General features: G+C 39.0%; 1 protein-coding gene across 3 annotated transcripts in view; it reads right to left on the bottom strand.

The window, feature by feature from the left end:
* The window catches only part of satb2 (SATB homeobox 2), a 117643-nt gene that overhangs the window by 41544 nt on the left and 54741 nt on the right, over positions 1 to 21358 (bottom strand). For all 3 annotated transcript variants that reach the window (XM_038301954.1, XM_038301955.1, XM_038301956.1), the window contains 3 exons: positions 6689 to 6815; positions 2379 to 2502; positions 1743 to 1845 (listed from right to left, as the gene is read on the bottom strand). In XM_038301954.1, the coding sequence (XP_038157882.1) occupies positions 1743 to 1845; positions 2379 to 2502; positions 6689 to 6815 (354 nt within the window). The remainder of the gene's footprint in view (positions 1 to 1742; positions 1846 to 2378; positions 2503 to 6688; positions 6816 to 21358) is intronic.

The raw sequence follows: 21358 nt of genomic DNA, 5'->3' as shown, positions 1-21358 counted from the left end.
GGGTGAGCCAGAAGGTGAGTGATGGATCCTCCCTGTGTTCACGCCCACCACCAACACACTTCCATGTAGGCATGATGCTGAATAACCTTCTTTCATTTCTTTTTCTTTCTTTTTCAAATTTTTGAGCAGGAGGTAAACAGCAGCTAGGTTAATACTGCGATCAAATGAATCTTTTTATGCAGCCTCTGTGCGCATGACACTGGCTGGTTCATCATTTCCTGCACTGGAAAAACGATCTAGAAATAAGTAAAAAACTTCTTAAATTAAGTGTATTTACCCTTAATTTGAGTAGGTAAATGAGATAGTTTGCCAATGGAATGAGTATTTGTACTCTTAAAATAAGATAATTAGATAACATGCATTTGAAATAAGACAATGCAATTGTGTTTTCTTATTTTAAATCTAAATTGTCTTGTTCCATTGGCAAGATGTCCCTTTTACATCCTCAGTTCAAGAACAAATGCACTTATTTTAAGAAAAAATGACTTATCAAGATTTAGATTTTTTGCAGTGTGGGCATCACGCTGCCGTGCGTTATGCAGAAGTTAGGCTGTGGTTGGACAGAAGTTCTTGAATCGTTATGAATACTCTATGCATACGCCCGGAATAGAAAAAATACATAGAAAGTTCAGCGTATGCCAGCGTTTTAGGAGATTCTGAGACGTCAGGCAGACGCTGGATGTATCCTAAAGGTGTGACAGGAGCCTTAGTTTCCTTCCTGGAATCCATTTTTCGCACTTGAGTCAAATCAGTTTCTTAAATCTTTCACACTGTCACTACCTGATCCATCCAGATATACACTGGAAAAACGATCTAGAGATAAGTAAAAATGTCTTAAATCACATGTATTTATCCTTACTTTGAGTTGGTAAATGAGATAGTTTGCCAATGGAACAAGTATTTTTGCTCTTAAAATAAGAAAATTGGATAATAAGCACTTGAAATAAGCCAATGCAATTGTGTTTTCTTATTTTAAGTGTAAATTGTCTTGTTCCGTTGGCAAAATGTCTATCTTACCTTCTCTATCCAAGAACAAATTCACTTATTTTGAGAAATAATTACTCATCTAGATTTCAGTTTTTTCCAGTGTACATCCAGGTCGCCCTCCATTTTATTTTGTTAAAAAGACCTAAATGATGTTTTCCCTCCCCAAAATAGTAAACGTACTAAACTATAATGTGTTAAAGGTTAATAATGTATTTCCTGAGATAATAAATGCCTTTAAATCCTTTCTGTTTTATCACTCTGTTCCCGATCTGCACCGGAATGGGATCCAGCGCTACTCCTGGGAGCTAACATTTTCATCTCTGGATTTAAACATAAATCTAGTCTTTTTAAGTTTAATGTTTTCCTTTCGTGTTAACCTTATGGTATATAGTGCATAATCTAATAAAAGAAAGAACTAAAACGCAGATAAACATGGTTTAATCGTAATTTACCGGACTGCTCTCAGCACGTCCAATGATGACGTCAGACAACATTTTTTAAAAAGCATCGAAATTGTCTCACAAAAGTCATGAAACATTTTTTTAAAGATGTGTATTAGCATTCTATAGAGAGTTAAGTCATTTTAGTGGCATAATGACATTATTTATGGACACCTGGATGAATATCTGTTGTGGATCGTGCTTCCGGGACGGATTGGTTAGTGACCCACACCTCTTTTATTTTGATTCACCTTCCCAAACAAATCAAGTGTTTTGTGCCGATGACAAAAACCTTTCTGAGTGTCCAGGGCTCACCTTTGATTTTCTTGTACTTCTTATACCAACGACCAAACTCCTGACATTTGGCAGTGGAGACGTTGGCATAGTACGAACTGTTCACTATGGAGGAAATCATGCTCTGAGGGGGACGAGAGAGGAGAAAGATAAATAATAACCAACACCATATGAAATGCTTTGACTCAACACCCACATGGCATGTCCACACACACACACACACACACACACACACACACACACACACACACACACACACACACACACACACACACACACACACACACACACATGATGGAAACAGACAACCATTAATCATGACTGGAAGCCACCCATGGAAAGCCAAGCCAGCGAGCTGCAGAGAGGGAATCTCCAGCCACACACACATATGCTAACAATTAATGCAATGACCCCCCCCCCCCCCCCCCCCCCCCATACCAAAGATGGCGTTAAACACAACATGCAAACACATTGCACAGCTTATTGTAGCAGGAACCAGCTGGCTGAGGAGGCAGCAACTTGGCATAGTTTCATAAAAACGCTACAGCAATCCCAATAATCTCTGCTGGGTTGCTTCTATATTCACCCCCCCTCCCATGCAGAATGAAAAGCATCCTCCTGGACCTGCAGGGGGGGGTCAGAGGGAGCTGCTCCTACCTGTGACAGAGGACACTCCTTGGCCAGAGTGCTTTGGTTCATCTCCTTCAGCAGCTCTTTGAGGGCGTTTCTCACGGTGGCGTGGTTCCACTGCTCACAGGGCAGATCTTCCAGCTTCGCAAAGCTACAGCAAATCAAAACCGCACAAAAAATACGTCATTCACAGCTTTCCATAGATCCAAAAAGCAGTCAGTCACAGCAGTCATTGGGGATGTGTTTTACATCGTTAAGATAAATCCACTTCCTCTTGATTAGTGAAAATATCTCCAGGAAATCAAATGTATCGCTTCTCCTTCAGGCAACATAATTATGTTCATAAACCCATAAGCTATCAGATGGTTAGCATGCGTTGTAGATGCAGTAATAAATCAATTAGCTCAACGTTTAACAGAGAGAAGATTATAGGCAGGAATTTTCACTGGTCAGACCCACACTGCAAAAAATGGAAATAATTTTTCTGAAAATAAGTGCATTTTTTCTTGGATTGAGGAGATAAAAGAGACATTTTGCAAATGGAACAAGAATATTTACACCTAAAATAAGGAAACACAATTTTATTGTCTTATTTCAAGTGCATTTTATGTAATTATCTTATTTTAAGAGTAAAAATACTCATTCCATTGGCCATCTATCTCATTTACCTACTCAAAATAAGGGTAAATACACTTATTTTAAGAAATTTTTACTTATTTCTGGATCATTTTTGCAGTTTTTCTTTGCAATAAAAAAAAATTTTGAAAAGAAAAAAAGCAGGGCTGTTTGTTTGGAAGAGGGAAGAATTTCTTTAAGTTCTACCTTTTATTAGCACAGAAAAAACCTGCAGAAACAGACTGAAAGAGGGGATTGGAACCAAATTAATGAAAGAAAAACACCTAATAACCAGAGAGCAGCTTAGTTTTAACCCGCCAGCAGCAAAGCTTTAGTTCACAGCATAAAAGATCAGGAAATAAGTAAAAAATGTCTTAAATTAAGTGTATTTACCCTTAATTTGAGTAGGTAAATAAGATAATCTGCCAATGGAATGAGCATTTTATACACTTAAAATAAAACAATTACATAACATGCACTTGAAATAAGACAATGCAATTCTGTTTTTCTTATTTTAAATGTAAATTATCTTTTTCCACTGGCATAATGTCTCACTTATCTCCTCGATTCAAGACAAAATGCACTTAAGAAACAGTGACTTATTGCGATTGACATTTTTTACAGTGTTCCTGCGCTTAAAAAACAGAAACTGTCCTTTTACCAAGAATTAGGACTGGGAATCCAAAACTCTAACTTGAATTAATGATTTACTTTTATAAGTAACGCAATAAAACAAATGATGTGTTTATCAGAGGTGAAAAAAGTAATCGTATTCTTTACTAAAGGAAAAGGTAGATACTTGTGTAAAAAGATAAAACTACTGACTCCTGTGAAAAGGTGAAAAAGGGTCATAAAAGTAATGAACACAAAAATAAATATGAAGTTTTTTGCTTTTGCTCTGTGTTTGTAAAGAGACTCTGGTTTCCATCCAAATTAGAACTTCAGCAGCATAATATAGATTAAAGTAAAAACACGTCCTGCATGAGCAGCTGAGTACTTTTACAGCTTTTGAGTTTATCACAGCAATAAAGCTCCATATAGTTCACATTTAAAACAGAACCTGAAATATAATCAAAATCTGGATCTAAAATATAATAAAAGAGTAAAATCACAACAGAAGCTGCAAAGTAGTCCACAATAATGGGACCCAGGTTGACCTATGACCTCAGGAACCATGAAGCCTGGAAGTGATTGGCTGAAGCTCCATTTACAGTGGATGCAATGATCTAGAAATAAGTACAAATTTCTTAAATTAAGTATATTTAACGTTAATTTGAGTAGGTAAATTAGATTGTAATGAGTATTTTAACTCTTAAAATAAAACAATTATATAATATGCACTTGTAATAAGACAATTAAATGTAAATTGTCTTGTTCCATTGGCAAAACCTCCCTTTTACCTTCTCAATTCAAGAACCGATGCATTTATTTCCAGGAGAAATTACTGATTAAGATTTCCTTTTTTTGCAGTTTGAGCCTGCAGATTAATACAGACTCCCTCTGATGACATGGTCAAAAAAAATGTTTAATTGTGGCCACGAAGTAGTATTTCGCGGCCACGCAATAAGTATAACGTGCGCACAAAATACTACTTCGTGGCCACGCAATAAGTTTAACGTGCGCACGAAATACTACTTCGTGGCCACGCAATACGTTTAACGTGCGCATGAAATACTACTTCGCGGCCACGCAATAAGTTTATCGTGCGCACAAAATACTACTTCGTGGCCACGCAATAAGTATTATGTGCGCACGAAATACTTAATTAATAATAATAATTAATAATATCAATAAATCCGCCCCTGTTTTCAGGCTTATGTTAACTGTAATAACTTATCTTGGACAGGCTGCTATGTAAACGGGCCTTTCGTCCTTCGTTTAGCTATGCTGCGGTTGTTTACACTATGCCTTTTCCACCTAAAATGGTGTCTTAGCAACAAATGTCACGTGACTGGCGGAGACCGACTGGGTAAGCAAATCGAGCGCGCCTTAGACCTTAGAGAAGGCGCGCTCGATTTGCTTACCCAGTTGTCCAGGAATGATATTAATATTATTAAGTATTTCGCACGTTAAACTTATTGCGTGGCCACGAAGTAGTATTTCGTGCGCACGTTATACTTATTGCGTGGCCACGAAGTAGTATTTCGTGCGCACGATAAACTTATTGCGTGGCCACGAAGTAGTATTTCGTGCGCACGTTATACTTTTTGCGTGGCCACGAAGTAGTATTTCGTGCGCACGATAAACTTATTGCGTGGCCACGAAGTAGTATTTCGTGCGCACGTTAAACTTATTGCGTGGCCACGAAGTAGTATTGCGTGCGCACGATAAACTTATTGCGTGGCCACAAAGTAGTATTTCGTGCGCACGTTATACTTATTGCGTGGCCACGAAGAAGTATTTCGTGCACACGTCAAACTTATTGCGTGGCCACGAAGAAGTATTTCGTGCGCACGTCAAACTTATTGCGTGGCCACGAAGTAGTATTTCGTGCGCACGTTAAACTTATTGCTTGGCCACGAAGTAGTATTTCGTGCGCACGTTAAACTTATTGCTTGGCCACGAAGTAGTATTTCGTGCGCACGATAAACTTATTGAGTGGCCACGAAGTAGTATTTCGTGCGCACGTTAAACTTATTGCGTGGCCACGAAGTAGTATTTCATGCGCACGATAAACTTATTGCGTGGCCACGAAGTAGTATTTCGTGCGCACGTTAAACTTATTGCGTGGCCACAAAGTAGTATTTCATGCGCCTGTTAAACTTATTGCGTGGCCACGAAGTAGTATTTCGTGCGCACGTTAAACTTATTGCGTGGCCACGAAGTAGTATTTCCTGCGCACGTTATACTTATTGCGTGGCCACGAAGTAGTATTTCGTGCGCACGTTAAACTTATTGCGTGGCCACGAAGTAGTATTTCGTGCGCACGATAAACTTATTGCATGGCCATGAAATACTACTTCGTGGCCACAATTAAAAAATTTTTTTGACCATGTCATTAGAGGGGCTCCGTAGATTAAAGCTTTACACTGCAAAAACAACCTAAAAATAAGTAAACATCTCTTAAATTAAGTGCATTCACCATCAATTTGAGTAGGTAAATAAGATAATTTGCCAATGGAAAAAGTATTTTTACTTAAGATAATTAGATAATATGCACTTGAAAAAAGACAATGCATATTTTTTTTACTTATTTTAAAGCTAACTTGTCTTGTTCCATTGGCAAAGTGTCTCATTTACCTCCTCAATTCAAGAACAAATCCACTGATTTTAAGAAAAGCTGACTTATTTAGATATCATTTTTGCAGTGCATCATCTGATATAGAGTTTTGGTATTTTTATTTTAGCTTTAGATAAATGAGTCAGACTGCGAGCATAGCGTAGCCCTGCCCCTGCTTTGGTCCCACAGATAAACAAGCCTGGCAGGAATGTGGAACAATAGAAAAAGAAGAAAAAAAAACCCTCTCATGTGGAGTTTATCTGTTTTTATCTGTTCATCAGGATGCTGCTTCATTTCTTCTCTGGAACCAGGAGTTCCCAAAGCATGGACCCTCCCCCGCCCCTCTGACGCAGATAGATAGCACATAGATCTCCATCAGAGCCTGTGTGTTTCAAATCCACTGCAGTCACATCAGCTGACGTCCACCTCCTCCCCTGCATATAGTCTCTGCTCTGCCTCACATGCTTTTTAAATCCAACAACAGTTTGCAGGTAAATCTGACCTTTGCAGCTGAATATGGAGCGTGACCATGTGGTAGACCTCCATCAGCATGTCTGCCACCGTGGCTTCAGGAGCGTCGGTGAGGAAATGGATGGGCAGAGGGTTCCACCTTCCCACCTTGATGATGCCTGGACACAAACAGAACACAGATGCTAATCTTTTAAAAATTAAACGGTTTTTGGAAGAAAACAATACGGTCGAACGCTTCTCTGATTGCTGTTGGCAAACATGCTGGTATTCATTTTTTATACCATTCAGTGAAAAGCACAAATTTAGTATGGTGGTGAAGATTCTCAGTCATCCAGGTCAAAGTCATTCCAAAAATATTAAAAAACAATCTACTGGACCTTTTTTCCAAGTTTGAAGACGTTTCTCTTCTTATCCAAGCTTTTTCAATTCAAAATGTCAGAAATGGCGTTGAGTTCCAGGTTTTATACCAGAGGTAACCAATTAAAAATTAGCGGCGTCACAATGAAAAAAAAAACAACAATCAGCAAAGGTACGGAGACATTTTTAATTATAATCTGTGACTTTAAAGTCGTAGGGAAGAGGCCGTTCCAACCGTCGCATTTCCGAATTCTCCAGAGTGGTGCCCGACTTTACATGAGTGAATAAAGTGAATGTGATTGGTCGATTATCAAGGGGGTGGGATTGTTGTGGTGGTAGGTTCACAAGCAAGTTTGGTTGTGGCCGGTTTGTGTGAAGCATCTTGCTAACCAGTTAGCAACTTAGTGCTAGCAGGTTCCCAATAGCCTCGTGAGACCATCCTGATCTCGCGAGCTTTCAAGGTTTCACTCGCTAATCAGTCTAGAGACTCTCCGTTAAAGAAAATTTGGAGCCGTTCACCAAACGAACGTCCAATCAGCGTTGGCTTTGAGGCGGGTTGAGGTGTGACGCAACGAGAAGCGCGACAGTTCAGTCTAAAGAACATGGCGGCTTCAGCCGATGAAACTAGCGTTAGCGTGGCTATCGAGCAAGTTTTATCGGAATTACAGAGTATTTCTTCACTGAAAGAAGAGCAAAACACTGCTCTGGAGGCTTTTCTCAGAGGAAAAGATGTTTTTGCTCTTCTCCCGACTGGTTTAGGCAAGAGTAGCCTGGCTTGTGGTTGTGTTTTCGTCGTCGCTCTGTTAGTACGTCATATGCTTCGTTGATCTGATTGGTTTATTTGGCCCGTCTATCACCAACATAGACCAATCAGCTAACCAGTATTTTCGCCCCTTCCCAAAATCACTTCAACGGAAGGTTTCCAGATGGATATGCGGAGCAAATCCATCTGGTGGAGTCAGGTTAGGTTCCCAATGGGAAATTCCATTGGGACCAAGTAGCACTAAATTGGTGCCTTAGAAACGACGCTGTCAAGGAACGCTATGGACAGCGGAAACATGCAAGAGGAGGAGAGTTTAGTGTCGGAGGTCGTGGATGAGTCTCCTCCGTCATCCATTTTTTATTTAGAGGAGGAAAGCGGGGACGAAGATGTTGTGGAAGAGGACGCCAGGGCGGCAGAAGCTTGGTTTGGTGTAGAAGGCTTCCAGCCGTACATGTTTGAGCCCTTGCCTCGCAACGCTGCCAGTTCTGTTAGCTCTACGCCTGCCGAAGACACAGACGTCCATCCCCGTGAACACTGGGACGCAACTCAATGGGAAAGGAAACGATTCTGATTTCAACCGTTGCGTATATTAGCTGCGACATACGAATCAAGATGCTATGACCGAAAACATTTGATTGACAGATGATCGTTGATATATGATTGGCTGAATTTAGGTGTTCAGGCTGACGTATAACTAACTGGCCTGCAGAAGATAATGAAAAAAACTGATTTTAAGACAGGATTTTTTCTTTTATAGACATTTTCTAACTTTCGGGACAATATGGTCTGATAATGAGAACATTTATATACATGTTTAAGCCAGAATAATTTACTAGATATAAGTAAATATGTCTTAAATGAAGTGTATTTACCCTTAAATTGAATAGGCAAATGATATAATTTGCCAATGGAGTGAGTATTTTGACTCTTAAAATAACATAATTAGATATTATTCACTTCAAATAAGACAATGCAGTTGTGTTTTCTTATTCTAAATATGAATCGTCTTGTTCCGTTGGAAAAATGTCTCTTTTATCTCCTCAATTCAGGAACAAATGCACTTATTTTAAGAAAAAAAGAATTCTCTAGATTTTGATTTTTTGCAGCAAAAACATGCAAATTGAAACGGACGAACGAGTCCACCCCTTTGGAACTAAGGTTGCACACTGGAAAAATGATCTAGAAATAAGTAAAAAAATTTTAAATGAAGTGTATTTACCCTTAATTTGAGTAGGTAAATGAGATAGTTTGCCAATGGAATTAGTATTTTTACTCTTAAAATAAGAAAATAAGATAAAATGCACTTGAAATAAGACAATGCAGTTGTGTTTTTTATTTTAAATGTGAGTTTTCTTGTTCCTTTGGCAAAATGTATCTTTTACCTCCTCAATCCAAGAACAAAAGCACTTATTTTAAGAAAAAAACAACTTATCTAGATTTCGATTTTTCCAGTGCAGACATTTTCCTCTGGTTCAATTTGCATGTTTTCTAAACTAAAACAAGACTTTGTTGGGCTACTCTATAAAACCTGGAACTCAACGCTATTTCTGACATTTTGGATTGAAAAAGCTTCCTGGATGGAAGAGAAACGTCTTCAAACTTGGAAACAAAGTCCAGTGGATTTTTTTTTTAACGTTTTTGGATTAACCATGACCTGGATGACTGAGCATCTTCACGAGCAACATCATGGTTTAGCTCTGAGGTAAATGGAGGGACCAAAGTCCAGTGGATTGTTTTCTTTTTTTACTTTTTTGTAATCGAACACATGTAGTGATTTTTCTCTGAGTAGAGGACTTCAAATCTCTCAGCTGATTCTTTTGACAATTTCAGCAACAACTGAAATTTAATGGCCTAAAGGACAGGAAAACAAAACAATAAAGTATAACTAGAAACAAGAACTTTGACATTCCTACTAATTTAAACCTTCTGTCAGATATTACCACCCAGATTTTATGGCTGGCAGGTCTTCCAATTAAGTTAAATGCAGAAGAACATGTGCTGCCTAACAAGAATCATGACACAAACAAGTGGCCTTCAAGTCCCAGAGGTTCATGTCAGTTAGCGTGTTAGAAATGTTTGACCGCCACCCCCATGTCTCCCCGACGTGATGCAAGAGCTCAACATAACCACAAAACTTGTCAGTCATGCCTAATATGCTATGAGCAGATACTAATAGAAAACAGAAGGGGGGAAAAAAAGCTTTTCTGTTCCACATTCAGCTTCTCAAATCGAGCCAGCAGAACCACAGGTCATCTTTTCAAAGACTTTGATTTACTTATAAAAATAAAACCGGCAAATGACTGTTGCATTTTTATTACATCCTGGGAGGGAGAAACGGCCCATTGCCAACAGTATTTACTCGTCTTCCTCCTCGTTACTGACTTCTAGGGTTTATTATCATGGTGGCCCATCTTTTAGTCCTCCTACAGCTGCAGCTGAAGGCTTTCCATAAGCTTTAGGGAGCGTTTTCTGCGAGGATTCTTCACCGTTCTGCTAGAAGACAAGAGAAGAACCCTTGAGTGGCACTACAGTCCAAGGTTTGGTTTGCAGAGGCCATAAAACAACAGCCTGATCTGTTTACAGCTGGTTTCAGATTCGGATAAAAAAAAGAAGGCTGTGGGGAGCTAGATGGAGCAACCCGGATATGCAATTACAAAAACCTCCATGACTTAAGGTAAAGTGAAATGTGTGGTTAAAAAATGTACACCGCACATCTCAGAAATACAGTATGCCCACAATGAAACATGGTGGTGGCAGCATCATGCTGTGGGATGCTGTTCTTTAGTAAAGAAAGAGGAGCTGGTCCGGGCTGAATACAGGAAAACCCAGCTATGTTTCTCATGCACAACATTTTATGATCATTTTGAAAATATATTTGGATTAAAGTAAAAAAGTTAATCGGATTTTAGCCGCACTAAAATGGCCGATCGGAATAAAAATGGGTAATGTTAGCATTGTTGCACATGAGCGAAGCACAGCTTGATCGATGACACTGTCGGGTCTTTACACTGGAAAAAATCTAAATCTATATAAGTCATTTCTTCTTAAAATAAGTGCATTTGTTCTTGAATTGAGAAGGTTAAAGAGACACTTTGCCAATGGAACAAGACAATTTACATTTAAAATAAGAAAACACAAATGCATTGTCTTATTTCAGGTGCATTTTATCTAAATATCTTATTCTAAGAGTTAAAATACTCATTCCATTGGCAAATCATCTTATTAACCTACTCAAATTAAGGGTAAATACACTTAATTCAGGACATTTTGACTTATTTCTAGATGCTTTTTTCAGTGTATATGCCTCAATTGAAAAAAATCGAATTCTAGATAAGCCATTTAAATCTTAAAATAAGTGCATTTGTTCTGAATTGATAAGATAATAGAGACATTTTGCTAATGGAACAAAATAAGAAAAACACAATTGCATTGTCTTATTTCAAGTCTATATTATAGAATGATCTTATTTTAAGAGTAAAAATACTCATTCCATTGGCAAACTATCTCATTTACCTATTCAAATAAAGGGTAAATACACTTAATTTAAGAAATCTTTACTTTCTAGATCATTTTTCCAGTGCTGTCTGTCAGCATAAACCATTTGGATTACAGGTGCTGGTCATAAAATTAGAATATCAGGAAAAAGTAGATTGATTTCAGTAATTCCATTTAAAAAGTGAAACTTGTATATTATATCCATACATTACATACAAACTCATATATTTCAGATGTTTATTTTGTTTAATTTTGATGATTACAAATGACAACAAATGAAAATCTCAAATTCATCATATCAGAAAATTAGAATATTGTGAAAAGGTTCAAAATTGATGGCCCCTGGTGCCACACTCTAATCAGCTAATTAACTCAAACCACCTGCAAAAGCCTTTAAATGGTCTTTCAGTCTAGTTCTATAGGCTACACAATCATGGGGAAGACTGCTGACTTGACAGTTGTCCAAAAGACGACCATCGACACCTTGCACAAGGAGGGCAAGACACAAAAGGTCATCGCTAAAGAGGCTGGCTGTTCACAGAGCTCAGTGTCCAAGCACATTAATAGAGAGGCGAAGGGAAGGAAAAGATGTGGTCGAAAAAAGTGTACAAGCAAGAGAGATAACCGCACCCTGGAGAGGATTGTGAAACAAAACCCATTCAAAAATGTGGGGGAGATTCACAAAGAGTGGACTGCAGCTGGAGTGAGTGCTTCAAGAACCACCACACACAGACGTATGAAAGACATGGGTTTCTGCTGTCGCATTCCTTGTGTCAAGCCACTCTTGAACCACAGACAGCGTCAGAAGCGTCTTGCCTGGGCTAAAGAGAAACAGGACTGGACTGCTGGTGAGTGGTCCAAAGTCATGTTCTCTGATGAAAGTAAATTTTGCATTTCCTTTGGAAATCAAGGTCCCAGAGTCTGGAGGAAAAGAAGAGAGGCACTTCATCCACGTTGCTTGAAGTCCAGTGTAAAGTTTCCACAGTCAGTGATGGTTTGGGGTGCCATGTCATCTGCTGGTGTTGGTCCATTGTGTTTTCTGAGGTCCAGGGTCAACGCAGCCACATACCAGGAAGTTTTAGAGCACTTCATGCTTCCTGCAGCTGACCAACTTTTTGGAGATGCAGATTTCATTTTCCAACAGGACTTGGCACCTGCACACAGTGCCAAAGCTACCAGTACCTGGTTGAAGGACCATGGTATCCCTGTTCTTAATTGGCCAGCAAACTCTCCTGACCTTAACCCCATAGAAAATCTATGGGGTATTGTGAAGAAGAAGATGCAATACACCAGACCCAACAATTCAGAAGAGCTAAAAGCCACTATTAGAGCAACCTGGGCTATCATAACACCTGAGCAGTGCCACAGACTGATCGACTCCATGCCACGCCGCATTGCTGCAGTAATACAGGCCAAAGGAGGCCCAACTAAATACTGAGTGCTGTACATGCTCATACTTTTCATGTTCATACTTTTCAGTTGGCTAATTTTCTGATATGATGAATTTGAGATTTTCATTTGTTGTCATTTGTAATCATCAAAATTAAACAAAATAAACATCTGAAATATATGAGTTTGTATGTAATGTATGAATATAATATACAAGTTTCACTTTTTAAATGGAATTACTGAAATCAATCTACTTTTTCATGATATTCTAATTTTATGACCAGCACCTGTATAATCTCATCCTTGCTGTTCATCAACACTCTACCCCGTTCTTTTATGATATCAAATATTCAGGATATTTTCAGATTATCTTTGTTTTCCTCCCACTGCAGAATCTTTCACATGGAATCTGGATAAAATGCTGCAGGTCAGACTGAGACCTGAAGGAAGCTTAGCAGCACATCCAGCTGTTGTCTATTCCAGTTTAAAACTGGAGTTGTCAGTGCAGCTTAAAGGCGGCAGTTAAATAACTGTGGTTAATGGGCAGCCATCTTTTTCTTTGAGCGCTAAGAATAATTACTGCTGCCATCCTGATTAAAGAATGCCCATAAAACCCATTTAGCGTGGAAGAAGCATTTTCAGGCTCTGGAGAAGCACACAGAAAGTTTAAAAAATGAGTTTTTCACACAAATATATCCTGATTTACGTTCTGTTTATGGTCTGAAATTCTAAGCATTTCTCTGGATTTTTGAGACTGCTGACTTTTTTAACAGGGGTCAGGGGATACACTGCAAAAACCATCTAAAAATGAGAAAAAATGCGTTAAATTAAGTGTATTTACCATGAATTTGAGTAGGTAAATGAGATAATTTGCCAATGGAATGAGTATTGTTAGACTTAAAATAAGATAATTAGATAATATGCACTTTAAATAAGACAACGCAATTGTGCTTTCTTAATTTAAATGTAAATCGTCTTGATCCACTGTCAAAATGTCTTAATTGCACTGGAAAAAGGATCTAAAAATAAGTAGAAATGTCTTAAATTAAGTGTATTTACCCTTAATTTGAGTAGGTAAATGAGATAGTTTGCCAATGGAATGAGTATTTTTGCTCTTAAAATAAGAAAATTAGATAAAATGCACCTGAAATAAGACAATGCAATTGTGTTTTCTTATTGTAAGTGTAAATTGTCTTGTTCCATTGGCAAAATGTCTCTTTTACCTCCTCAATCCAAAAAAAAATGCACTTATTGCAAGAAAAAATGGCTTATTTAGATTTCAATTTTTTGCAGTTTAACCTTAAACCAACTAGAGATCTCCTTTGTTTCAGATCCTCTCAAAAACACACACTGCAAAAACCATCTAGAAATAAGTACAAAATTTCTTAAAATAAGTGCATTTACCCTTAATTTTAGTAGGTAAATAAGGCGATTTGCCAATGGTATGAGTATTTCTACTCCTAAAATAAGACAATTAGATAATATTCACTTGAAATAAGACAAAGCAATTGTTTTTTTCTTATTTTAAGTGTAAATTGTCTTGTTCCATTGGCAAGGTGTCTCACTTATCTCCTCAATTCAAGACAAAATTCACTCAATTTAAGCAAAAATAACTCATACAGATTTCCATTTTTTGCAGTGCACATATTTAGATGTTCTTATTACACCATACCTTTAGCCATAAGGCACATTAATAGGTTTCAGCTAATGCATCTAGTCCTTAAAGTCCACCTAATCAGACACGAAACAGAAACCTCTCCTATTTACTACCTTTACAGCAGATATATTTAAATGTGTTTTGCTCCGTTTGGTCAAATGATGGTTGGAAAAAGTTGGAGATCAAGGGGAAATGCATCCAGTTTTTCAAAAATATCCCAAACCCTCAAGCTTTTTATACTTTTTGTCATCTCAAAGCATCAAACTTCACAGTATCTGACTTCCTTAAATGTGACAGAAGTTCTTATAAAGTAAGGAATCATCTTAAAGGGAACGTTGTTTCTTTCCATCTGAAAAGTGTGGCCTGCATATGTATGCAGCTTCTCTGATTTAATGGATCTACCAAACCAAAACTTGGGACTACTTATTGATTAAAGGTTGGTTTATCCTCAAAAACCAGGTCGTCTGTTTGTGTGTCGTAGTTAATGCAGATATGCTACCCCACCCCACCCCATTCCGCAGGCGCTCTGGTGCACCTCCCCAAAATTGTAGGTGCCCGCAGACAGGAGGCCTCTGATTGGTCAATTCTACATCTGCATACACTATGCATATTTCCTGTGTGGTATCTAATGGCAGAACCTCTGGCTGTAGCTCCGTCCACAACGCCTGGCTCACCTCGGACACTATCCCAGGCACGGTGCAGGACGCTAGTTTGTAGCTCTGTGCGACTGACTGTTGGTTTGCACCCGGAGCTTAAAACATGCAGCGCCACGGCCAGTCTTTTGCTGCGTTCCACCCGGACGCAGCAGGAGCAGCAACATCGCGTCTGCTGTTTCCTTTTTGCTGCTTGTACCAGTTTAGCTCTGACGCGCCGCTGAAGCAGCTTTGCTGCTCTGGCTACGCGGTGCAAAAGTGTGTCTGTTGCAGCTATATTTGCTGTGATCAGTGGGAATAAAGTAGTTTTAATATGTTTTTAAGTGAGAAAATCCACCTGAAAACTTCATCAGTGCAGTCAGTTTATCCAGATTATCATCATGCCTTCCAATATTATTTCTGTCGGAGCCGCTCAGAACCCCACATACCGGCGGCGCGCTGTCAGTAGGAATCCCATTCGACAGCAGCCTCTGGCCGGGTCGCCTCCTTGCGGCTGGTAGGTGGTTTTCATGTACATAATCCAAACTGCAGGCACCAGGATAATTTAAGCATTTTAAGCTAATTTAGGCCTTAATAAACTGTTTCAGAGGAGTATCATCAGCGATGTGTCCGTCTCCCTGCAAGCTCCCAGATCAGCTTCACTGATTGGTTGATGCGGCGCGTCGAGCAGCAAAAGTTAAATTTTTCCATCTCGAGCAACAGCGCATTTGCGGGACCTTTTGCTGCGCCCTGACGCGCGTCAACCATTGACTTTGCATGTAAACTCGCTGCTTCTGCCGCGCCTGCTGCGTCCGATGTGAACGCAGCATTTGGGGAAAAATCACGGGTTAACTGTGTGTCGTCTTGCGTTGGACGAGGGGTTGTAGACGGCGAACGAGCTCCTCAAACCGACACACGGACGCCCACAGTCCTAGCTAGTTCGTGATTGTCTGTCTTGCGTTGTGGCGTGGAATAGCATAGCGCAGACCAGATCCAAATTGGGCATTAATTGAAAATAACTGCGACACATTACTGCAGGAGTATAACCAGCCCTTAAGCATCCCCCTCATCATGATACAGACAACGCCATGTTCCACCATCAGCTTAGGGTGAAATGCACACACTTCTTATGGCAGCCAAGGATTCCTTTTGTTTGACTGTATAGTTCTAAATTCAGGGCAGAGCAAAGTACGGCTGTGGTCTTCACAGACATTTCAGCTTCTTCTGGAAAGCAGAGTCAGGCTTCTTCGTGGGACTGGCTGGAGCTGTGAAAAATAAACAAAGCTAATCGCATTACTGTCCTCTAAATGAGATCCAGACGGGTCCTGAGAAGCCTCCCCTCATCTCCTGTTTGTTAAACCTGCACCCCCACCCCTGGTCTTGCCCTCCCGTTTTCTATTTTTCTCCTGTGTTCTCTCCTTTTGTGTTTACCGCTCGGGTTTATCCGTGTTTCCACTCAGTCGAGCTGTGTTCTTCATTATTTGGCCATTCAGAGGAAGCTTCGTTAAAACCGCCTGCACAGAATGGGCCGCTCCCCCTCAGGGTCCAGAGGAACGCAAGAAGAACCCAAGACCTCCAAGGGAAGAGGCAGAAAGTCCAACAGAAAAACTGAACCGCATGCACAGTCAGATAAACTGCTTTAAATACTGTTCATTTATTATTAGGGTTTATGTCTTATCTTTGCACAATTCAGGAGAAATTTGACATGAAAAGAGAAAATGTTGGAATATTGTTCTGCATCCCTTCTTGTTTCCGCTTCACACGTACAGACAGCTTCATCCGCCTGCCAACATGCGGTGTCTGCACATCCGAACATGAAACTAAAGCCAAGTTAGGTGGAAGCGAACGGATGAATAAACAGACAAACAGAAACTCAGGGAGGGCCCAGGACGGCGAGCAGAGCGGCGGACGCACACCGGCTCGCATGCAAACACACACCACCGCGGCTTGCATTAATAATTGATCCATCATTCTCAAGTCTGCCCCCATCAATGGGCTGCGCTTCTCCAGCACGTTTTAGAAGTAGGAATTATTGTTCTCATTTCCACATTAAAATTCCATCTCCAGAGACGAGCTTTTTCATGTGGCCGACTGGTGGCTTGGCTCATGTCTGAGTGTGGCCCTCTGAACAAACGCACACTCATGTCTCTGACTCCTCTCATCAGCGCCCACACGGGTCTGCACGCACGGCTGCATGCGTGCACACACTTACGCTTGTTCCACACTGATCCCACTGTCCCACACCACGGTGGGACGTAGTGGTGAGGCGGTCTGGACTCTTTAAAAGGTTAAAGCCCTGGCACACTCTGAGGGATACGGAAGAGGATTAGGGCCACTAAAAAAAATAATAATAATTGTTAACTGATTTTTAAGTTTTATTACAGTTTAACATGGGAAAAAAGAATTCTGACTTTTTATTTTCAGAATTCTGGCTTTAATCTCAGAATTCTGACTTTAATCTCAGAATTCTGGCTTTAATCTCAGAATTCTGACTTTAATCTCAGAATTCTGGCATTAATCTCAGAATTCTGGCTTTAATCTCAGAATTCTGACTTTAATCTCAGAATTCTGACTTTAATCTCAGAATTCTGACTTTAATCTCAGAATTCTGGCTTTAATCTCGGAATTCTGACTTTTTTCTCGGAATTCTGACTTTTTTCTCGGAATTCTGACTTTAATCTCAGAATTCTGGCTTTAATCTCAGAATTCTGACTTTAATCTCAGAATTCTGGCTTTAATCTCGGAATTCTGACTTTTTTCTCGGAATTCTAACTTTAATCTCAGAATTCTGGCTTTAATCTCAGAATTCTGACTTTAATCTCAGAGTTCTGGCTTTAATCTCAGAATTCTGACTTTAATCTCAGAATTCTGACTTTAATCTCAGAATTCTGGCTTTAATCTCAGAATTCTGACTTTAATCTCAGAATTCTGACTTTAATCTCAGAATTCTGACTTTAATCTCAGAATTCTGACTTTTTTTCTCAGAATTCTGGCTTTAATCTCAGAATTCTGACTTTAATCTCAGAATTCTGACTTTAATCTCAGAATTCTGACTTTAATCTCAGAATTCTGGCTTTAATCTCGGAATTCTGACTTTTTTCTCGGAATTCTGACTTTTTTCTCGGAATTCTGACTTTAATCTCAGAATTCTGGCTTTAATCTCAGAATTCTGACTTTAATCTCAGAATTCTGGCTTTAATCTCGGAATTCTGACTTTTTTCTCGGAATTCTAACTTTAATCTCAGAATTCTGGCTTTAATCTCAGAATTCTGACTTTAATCTCAGAGTTCTGGCTTTAATCTCAGAATTCTGACTTTAATCTCAGAATTCTGACTTTAATCTCAGAATTCTGGCTTTAATCTCAGAATTCTGGCTTTAATCTCAGAATTCTGACTTTAATCTCAGAATTCTGGCTTTAATCTCAGAATTCTGACTTTTTTTCTCAGAATTCTGGCTTTAATCTCAGAATTCTGACTTTAATCTCAGAATTCTGACTTTAATCTCAGAATTCTGACTTTTTTTCTCAGAATTCTGGCTTTAATCTCAGAATTCTGACTTTAATCTCAGAATTCTGACTTTTTTTCTCAGAATTCTGGCTTTAATCTCAGAATTCTGACTTTAATCTTAGAATTCTGACTTTTTTTCTCAGAATTCTGGCTTTAATCTCAGAATTCTGGCTTTAATCTCAGAATTCTGACTTTAATCTCAGAATTCTGGCTTTAATCTCAGAATTCTGGCTTTAATCTCAGAATTCTGACTTTAATCTCAGAATTCTGGCTTTAATCTCAGAATTCTGATTTTAATCTCAGAATTCTGACTTTAATCTCAGAATTCTGACTTTTTTTCTCAGAATTCTGGCTTTAATCTCAGAATTCTGACTTTAATCTCAGAATTCTGACTTTTTTTCTCAGAATTCTGGCTTTAATCTCAGAATTCTGACTTTAATCTCAGAATTCTGGCTTTAATCTCAGAATTCTGACTTTAATCTCAGAATTCTGGCTTTAATCTCAGAATTCTGGCTTTAATCTCAGAATTCTGACTTTAATCTCAGAATTCTGGCTTTAATCTCAGAATTCTGGCTTTAATCTCAGAATTCTGACTTTAATCTCAGAATTCTGGCTTTAATCTCAGAATTCTGATTTTAATCTCAGAATTCTGACTTTAATCTCAGAATTCTGACTTTAATCTCAGAATTCTGACTTTAATCTCAGAATTCTGACTTTTTTTCTCAGAATTCTGACTTTTTTTCTCAGAATTCTGACTTTTTTTTCAGAATTCTGACTTTAATCTCAGAATTTTGGATCTTAATGTAGATGGGCACCATGAAGGAAAAGATGTGGAGCACTCAGCTTCACTGACAAAGATGTGAGTTGTTTGAGAGAGCCAGTGACACATTGGTGGAAAATGACGGAATTAGGCAACTTTTTACGTGCCCGAGGGGTCCCCTCATTAATGGAGGAGCAGAAGGTCATTAAAACAAGAGAGCTAGTCTCTAAAACAGACATGGCTATGGCTTGATGCTAACATGTTTGGTAGCTGTCAGAATTCTGAGAAAAAAGTCAGAATTCCGAGATTAAAGCCAGAATTCTGAGATTAAAGTCAGAATTCTGAGAAAAAAGTCAGAATTCCGAGATTAAAGCCAGAATTCTGAGATTAAAGCCAGAATTCTGAGAAAAAAGTCAGAATTCTGAGATTAAAGCCAGAATTCTGAGATAAAAATCAGAATTCTGAGATTAAAGTCAGAATTCTGAGATTAAAGCCAGAATTCTGAGAAAAAATCTGTTAACTTTTTTTTTTTTCCAGTGGCCCTAATCCTCTTCCGTAGAGGGAAACCCTGTAGCGCAGACAAATTTATCAAAACGTGCGAGATTGACTGAATATGGGTCTGTTTTAGTGCTTCCTTCAGATTAAGTTATTACAGTTTTTTCTGATTGCTTAAGCACATTTTTTGTAACTATTGGCTATTTTTGCAAAACTCTACACACAAATAAGAAAACCTTTCACCTAATTATCAAAACATTGCAGTTCTCTTGCAAAAGCGAACACAGCTAGATTAACTCTGCACACCTTTGTAAAAATTGTGTTTTCGCATCAGACAGTAAACACAAGCCATCATCTACTAAGCACACAATGTGCCAACTACACACTGATGGTATGAATACAAAACACATTTGGCTTTCTCTTTCTCTGTGTACAGATGTCAATTTGAGGTCATACTTTTGTCATAGTGTCATGTAAACATATAAGGTTCCAAATTTCAAGTATCGCTGTTTATTCACACTCATCAAAACCAAGACAAAGTCAGAACACAAAATAGTAATTTCACAAAAAACAAAAAAAACAATCAGCCTACATCATGTCGTCTTTCTGGGTCCGGCCACAAAATTTCGTCCACATCGCATGCGATATCCTCCAGTCCAAGGCACCGGGGAAATTATCTCCTTGAATGCCGTATGCAGGCCTGACATGATGCCTGGTCAATATCTCCACATGCCCCCTCCATTGCCTGTAAAAGGGCTACCTGTTGATGAGGATGACGGTCGTACACTTTCCAGCGCCAGGCAGAGAAGAACTCCTCGATGGGATTTAAGAATGGAGAGTATGGAGGCAGGTTGAGTGCCATGAAGAATGGGTGGTCTGTAAACCAGTTGCGGACCAAGGCAGCCCTATGGAAATTAACATTGTCCCATATGATGACATATCGGGTATGCTCTGGTCTCTGAACAGTGAGCATGTCATGTAAGGTGTCCAGGAATGCAATAATGTGTGCAGAGCTGTATGGGCCTATGGTTGCATGATGGTGAACAACACCATTTTGGCTTATAGCTGCACACATGGTTATGTTATGTATTGGTTATGTCCAATAATGTTTCTGTCACGTCTCCTGGTTTTACTGAGGTTAAAACCAGCTTCATCTACAAAAAGTAGCTCATGTCCCATGGCATCTGCTTCTAGTTCCATCACTCTCTGGATAAGACAAAACAAATGCATCACATCAGGCCCATGCACAGCACTACAGTATGCACTTCCAAATTCAGAACCATTGACACTATAGCTTACCTGCACATAGTCATATCACAGTTGCTTTACATGTTCTGTGTTTCTCTCGAAAGGAACTCTGTAAATTTGTTTCATTCTTATTCTATGGCGTGCAAGTACACGACTTCATGAAGAAATGCTTATTGCCTATTTTGAAAGATGGTGTCATTATCAATTATTATTATTTATAGTGCTTAGGCTGATTGCAAAGTGAACTAATTATCTAAAACAGTTTTCACATGTGAAAGTGTGCCAGACAGTTGGCAAAATAGTGTTAATGATAGCCATACATGTGTATGATTTTACTAGGAGTGTGTTGGAAATTTGGTAATAGAGTGTTGTGCAGTGAATTGTGCCTACAGTTTTGCA

This window comes from Cyprinodon tularosa, unplaced genomic scaffold (assembly GCF_016077235.1).
Source record: "Cyprinodon tularosa strain WSP-4 unplaced genomic scaffold, ASM1607723v1 ctg479, whole genome shotgun sequence".
NCBI lineage: Eukaryota > Metazoa > Chordata > Actinopteri > Cyprinodontiformes > Cyprinodontidae > Cyprinodon > Cyprinodon tularosa.
Note: the sequence above shows the minus strand (reverse complement) of the source record. Positions and strands in the feature narration are given on the sequence as shown.